The 7,089-nt window shown below is 29.4% G+C and overlaps 1 protein-coding gene across 1 annotated transcript in view; it reads left to right on the forward strand.

Annotated features, from left to right (window-relative positions):
- The first annotated feature begins 5,079 nt into the window (after positions 1–5,079).
- LOC119688355 overlaps positions 5,080–7,089 on the forward strand; it is a 55,615-nt gene continuing 53,605 nt past the window's right edge. Inside the window, exons 1-4 of the mRNA XM_038103034.1 lie at positions 5,080–5,152; positions 5,262–5,390; positions 6,142–6,901; positions 6,964–7,085. Of these exons, the coding sequence (XP_037958962.1) occupies positions 6,151–6,901; positions 6,964–7,085 (873 nt within the window). The 5' untranslated portion in view covers positions 5,080–5,152; positions 5,262–5,390; positions 6,142–6,150. The remainder of the gene's footprint in view (positions 5,153–5,261; positions 5,391–6,141; positions 6,902–6,963; positions 7,086–7,089) is intronic.

Raw genomic sequence — 7,089 nt, forward strand, 5'->3', positions numbered from 1 at the left:
TTCCAAGACACAGGGTTTACAGCACATAATCTATTAAAAATTGAAACTTAAAAGGAATATTAGCGGTCATATTCGGGAATGAAATCAATAATTAAATACATAATATCTGTTTCTACTAGATTTAACAGGTCGAAATTATAGTGCAGTAAGTGCTTTAGGATGAACGTAATCTACATAGGTACATATATATTCCCTGGACTAAAAAAATAAATTATTTATGTATTAAATTGATTAATTGATTAATTAAATTGAATGATTTTTATTATTCATCAGTTCTAGGCGAAAATCTAAAATGTATCTGAAATAGACTTTGTTGTTCTTCCAAACAATAATTTCTTATTTTAAATAATTGACCATTGGAGATATATTTAAATGTGAGTAAAAAATTAGATTTAAGAAGAATCTCTTAATTTTAGTCTAAAATCTCAAACATCACATCAACGTCAGTACGCACGCAATTTTTCTTATTGAATAAATCTGAAATCTGTATTAAGAAACTGTGTATAGTAGGCGCGATTTTCTTAATGGGATCACATGCTTTTAAGAAGTCACACATTGGATTCTTCAGTTAGAAATGCATTATAAAAATATAAGTAAGCCAAGAATACACAAAAAATGCGGGAAAGGGTTTTTTATGTGTGTGGAATATATGGGACATATGTGCTAGTGTGGATTATAACACAGTTACTTTGGAGATTTGAGTGAAAACATATTTTATTTATAAGCTATATTTTTACAAATCATGGAATCCATGTACTTCTATGGATTACAAGAGAATCACTTTGTACCTTTAAATGCTTCCACTCTGATACCACAATCTTTTGGGTATCAGCAACTTTTGGGTATTTGAGCAACTGCTCAAAGAGATTTTATTAGTATTGGAAAACAATTCATTATTCATTCTTATGAAACGTCTGTACTTCTATGTGCGATATCGATCAAAACCTGGAAAATGGGGAATCATTTATTGTCCATGTCCAATCTTTGGCGCATATTAAACAGAGACAGAGCAGATAAGTGACATATCCTTCTCCTCTTGTGAATTATTTCTACTACAATTGAAAACGATACAGTGTTCCTATCGGAGTGGCATATATATTTTTAAAAGAGTATCCCATCAAGACGGTAATGGTATTGGATAGCGAGGGACAAGCAGGTGTTAATACTCGAATTAATATCTGTCATTTAATCACCGATAATTCTTAATGTTTATTGTGTTTATAATTATTCTTCGATTTTACTACAATATATGAAAAATCATATATTATAAAAAATGAATTTAATTTTGATTTGATATAAATTAATAATACTAGCAGTAAAGTAAAATATCCTTCATTATTTTCCAGTGCAGTGAATGACGCGATGTTGACTTGCCGCATTTTCTCGCATTGTTCTTAATATTGCTATTTGGTTTGTTGTTGTTTTCTTTATTCGCAATTTAACAAATTCATTACTTTCTATTAATCTTACTTTTGGTTAATCCCACCATTGCTCCTACATGGAAAGGCAAATAAAGCACATTTCTTTAGCTTAATTATGACCCCAACTCATACTCCAAACACCAGCGAACAAATTACTCGTAAAATTTCGCATACAAACACCTTTGATATATCACAATGATACATTCCAACAGTGATACAATGATGTAAGGATACAAGGATACAAGGATACAAGGATATAAGAAACAAAAATACCACCAAATACCAAGCAAACAGACAAAATAAGTTGACTTAGTGTAAAAAACAAAATAGAGAAAAAAGAAGATGGCAGGGTGGATTGGGAAAACATACGGAAAACTGAAAAAGCTAACTCGGATGGAATCCGGTGTATTTGGTGCATATTGTTGTTGTTTTTAGAGTTCTTTTCGTGGTTGTTGTTGCCGTTGAAGAAGTTTTCGTGTTGTTGCTTAAAAAAGTCTAATGATGACTTTGAAAAATTACCTTTATCAGCAGCATGAAAATTAAGAAGAACAAGAGAAGGAAAATGTTCACGTTAAGGCTAGAGGTAAGGAAAATTTTGAATTTCACGTGGTGCAGACTGTTCCATATTTTAGATGAAATGGCAGAAAATTTGTTTTGTTTTTTGCTTGGTTTTTGTTTTAGTTATTAACGTTAAAAAATATTGCCAACAATTTTTCAACTAAGCTCACATAAAATACAACCCAAAATCGACATCTATACGTCATTGACAAATCATCAAATCCCACGAAATCGCAATTCCTACGGGCTTTCTTTGCTTTGTGGCATTTCGTAGGAAGTTCCTTCACTTATCCTGCTAGAAACTACGTTAAACGTACAAAAAAAAAAAAATAAAAATTAGTTTTACATTCTTGAGCTTTGATTTGAACTGCTACTAAGAGTTTTGATGCGATTAAAATTTAAACCAACAAACCAAGTGGAGCACTTTTAGAGCACTGATTTCTTTGATACTATAATTGAGAAAATGACTTAATGGTAAAATATGTAGGTGGTTCATTACTTGCTTAAAAACTGTTATAAATGCAGATAAATGTGGTTCCTTCAATTTGTTTCTTTATATTCCAGAAATGCATACACTCCAGAATATGCATGTTTTATTAGAACTACCTATGTAGTTCTGCAGTATTATTAATCTTATTTATATATTACTATGTCTAACCATACAATTGAACAACATTTACTGATTTCTTTAATAAGAAAACTGAAGTAGTAACAATTATATATCTTTTTATTTACTTTACTTGTGTTAGTCATCGTTTCTAATTTGACAGACACGAGTTCTAAGCCTGGCACTTGCAGTCCAAACAAATAATATACGGACTATAAACTTATTAAAAAGAAATTTGAATATTTCCTAAGACCATTGCTGATGAGTACTTGGCAATATTCAAAATAGCGTTGTACGGTTAGCCAAATTGCAATAAATTAACTAAAATTTTTGTTGTTGTTTCTTCAATTACTTTTCGAACCCTTCTAGATTCATTTTGTCATAAGACGCGTTACATTAACCATAACTACTTTTTTTTTATGAAACCGTAATAATAATTTCCTCCGATGTAGTTGGGGTTACTATCAAATTATAAATGTTACCTTAGCATCAGTACAAGGAAAAGTAACTCTATAAGTTGCTCTAGCAAACTGTATAGTATCTGTGCTATACGGTACTGATCATCAATGGAAACTTACATACAGATTAAATAGACATAGAAAGAAGAATGAGGTAGCAAATGATGGAACAACATATCAGTGCATTGAATGAACTAAAGACAACAAACATGAAACGCAGAAATAAGGTAGTACTTTATATCTACTCATCCTGTATAAGACTATTTCTTATAGTCCCTAAGTTTTAAAAGGTGAGAACTATTTGAAATAGGCGAGAAAATTGACTTCAAAAATATTAAACGTTCAAGTCGTCAAAGATGGGCATACAAACATAACGTAAAACACTGTTTTTTTGTTTTCCTCTGCAAAGCCGCTGTTACGAGCTAAGCTGTGATCTATCAGCAACGACACCGTAGATCTGGGCATCCTCTGGTTTAGTTGAAGATATATGCAAATGCCTTTCAACTTTTTTTATTTCTATTAATCTACATATTTGAAAGGTTGAGTAATTGCAGTATTTATTTTATTCTTAGTAACAACAGTGGCCTTTGTAAGTATTATGTATGCATTAAAATAAGGACAAATAATTTTTTAAAATGAAGAGTAATTACAAATCTATAATCTACATGAGAGACATTCATATTGATTGATCCTGTATAAGAAGTATGACAAGGATTTGCAGTTGATAAAACAACATTAACTAGATTATTTATTTACATTATATATAATAATTCAGATTCTATTAAGTGTATAAGATTTTATTTTAATATTTATAAAAGTTCAAAGTGCAATCATATATTCCGCATTAAGATATTACAGAATTTAATATTTTAATTATATATCTTATATATCTTATTATGGAACACAGATAATACTTCTTAGTAATTTCAATTTATATTCAACCGGAGTGATATATTTTATTTCATATATTTGATATGTTTAAGTTTCAATTAATTCTTAGAAAAACTAAATTTAATTTATAATTATTTATATGCAATAAGTTAATTAAAAATTTTTTTTGTAAAATTTTTTCAATTAACTTTAAAATAAAATATTTGTAGTATTTGTTTAACCGCAACTCTGGCGGATAATTTGTAAATATTATAACTATTACTAATTCTTAACTTTCTAAATTATTTAAATCAATTAATGCTTTTGAATTTATTAAATTAATTTTTTAAATTATTAAATAGTCACACAAAAATTAACATATGAAATTATTTTAAACAATTTAATAAATTTAAATAAACCTTTATAAAAATTTATTCTATATAAATTTTATATTTCAACATTCAACAGACTTATCTACTATATCAATATGGACACGCTGTTACCATAGGTTATAGGACATATGACGTTAGTTACTACATTTAATTAATTGTATATATAATAATTATGATAGCATATAGATGTTGTTGTTGTGGTTTGAGTTAGTGCTATTGCGCACTTTCACTCTTTTACGATTGGGGGGCTTATCCCTGCCCCACACTAAGTTTTAACTATATTAGAATTATTGTCATTTATTTATCTTTTAACTGATGACGGACCATTATATCATAATATCTTCCTATGCGTCCTGAGGTGGATTTAAGGGTTGTTATGGCGGAGTTGGGCATCGTATTGACTTTTGTGAATATTTTTAGGGCTCTGTCATTGATATATTTTTTCACAAAGTCGATTCTTAGATCTCTATGCATATCCGTTGTCCTAATGTACCAAGGAATCCTAATTAGTCTTCTTAAAGCCAGATTTTGTGCTATCTGTAATTGCTTTATGGCATTATTTGAGGATTTGCTGTATGTTACACATTCGTAGTGTATAGTAACATATATAATAATATATATTAATATTTATATATTATTAATTTGATGACAATTACTGAAAGTTAGATATATTAGTTGGCCACGACTTTTTGGTTTATTTATTTTATATAATTTAATAAAATTGAACGAAATTTCAGAAAATCTTTCAGAAATTTCAAAATCTTTCAGAATTAGTTTATAATCTTCAAAAATCACTTGGATTCAAATTTCTTTAGTGGAACAAAACTTCTTTAAATTACGTTTTGGGTACATTGATAACAGACTCCCTTAATTTACTTTGGTGTATAAGTGAAATAAATTTGTGGGATAACCATCATCATTTTCAGGTAAATTAAATATAATTTTGTATTTGCAGAAAGCTGAGCACTGTGTTCTGATATAATTCGCTGAGCTCGGATTTAGCTGGGCACGGATTACAGTAATTAACATCGGGGTACTACTATTTAAAAGTTGTCCAAAAGAGGAGAAGGAGTTTCAGTAAGGGGTAAGTATTAGGTAATATTTTACACAAACTTTCATATTCCTGAAGATATATTTTAAATATAAAAGGCATTGACACTTCTCAAAAATCTGATATATATAGTTTGTTTTCAGTACTTCATCATGGAATAAGTTCCAAAAAATACCAAGATCACTAAATTACACCAAACTACACCTAACATCACCTGATTAGTTCCCTTAGATACTGCCTGAACAGATAACACCATTACTTGTTGTAAGAGAATTTATAAGATTTCACTCCTCTTCTTTATTTACCTCTCTTTGTGGCATTTATTTGTGTCAAAGTAAATAAAATTGACATTTTGCATACGCACTCACAACTATCTCTCTTGCATAAACGTATTATGCAACTTCTTCTGGAGAATACATTGATATCTGCATTATAATGATATAATACACTATAAATAATGAAAAAAATGACCAACTCTTCAAACGGTCTTAGCCACGCAAGTAGTGTGGCAACGCTGTTAACATATATTATAGAACAAATGACGTTAGTTATTATATTTTTTAATTTAATTTCAAATATGAATTATAATTATAAATTAAACAAAGTAAATGCGAGTACGTTAGTTGGCTATGATCTTATCGTGTTTTATTTTCATTAAACATAAACTTATAATATTGTAGTAAGAAATAAATTTTTCTGTAGAACGATTCATATTTTCTCTCTTCGAAAATTGTTAGATTTCTGCATCTTTTAATAAGTTTCGATAAAATTTAAAGTATTGCAGAACAAAACTATGGACATGGAGAAGACTCCTGGCAGTATGTTCGAAGAACATCAGAAAATCCAATCCAGTGTAATTGAAAAAGGTGCAGAAATCAAATACTATAAGCACCCAAAAGGACTTCGTACAAAGACTTTTATGATTGTAGTTGTTATTCCTATTGCACTTATTATGTGCTTATTTTTTGCTTCTTTATATTTCTTCCGGATTGATCGAAGGCATAAAATAGTGCGTTATCGCGTTGACTGCGCTGTGGAAATCTATGTTGAAAATAATGAAACTATTTCGTACATAATGTATTCAGACGACTTGGATCCCGGTATGATATTTATAGCACCACAAATCCTAAAAAATATGAAGAATGATTTTCCTCGTGGGTATGACTTTCGTCAAGAAATTGAGATTAATGTTATTAATGGCTCTCGAATCCACACTGTCGCTATTAATATTAGTAATGTCAGGACTGACTTCACTACTCGGTTTATGCATAATTTTAAAAAGAATCTCACTGCAATTGTGGACTATGATCATAATCGGTGCTTTATCATGAAAATTAACCACAATGTTACCATGAATGCTTATAAATTATGGATATCCATACAGAGGATGGAATATTTATATCCAAAAGTACATGAAACACAAATGCAATTAAGAAAACATGTTGTTCTATCAGCTGTTGCTGATCTATCCTTCGCTGACGAGGAAATGATAAAGGATTGCCATGATAAGTATGTCTATATACTAACTGACATTCGTTCCGATGGTGAGAAAACTTTGAACTTCAAGTATAATTAAAAAATAATTCTTATGTGTTTTATATTCTAGATAAATTCCCGGTTAATGAGTTGATCACCAAAGACGCTCGCTTTTATGAATTTTTTGGACGAGGTATTACCGAATATAGCCTCGTTAATTTCAACGAAGTTTTATTATACGAAAAAAAAATTGTAA

Source organism: Teleopsis dalmanni, chromosome X (assembly GCF_002237135.1).
Source record: "Teleopsis dalmanni isolate 2A chromosome X, ASM223713v2, whole genome shotgun sequence".
Lineage (NCBI taxonomy): Eukaryota > Metazoa > Arthropoda > Insecta > Diptera > Diopsidae > Teleopsis > Teleopsis dalmanni.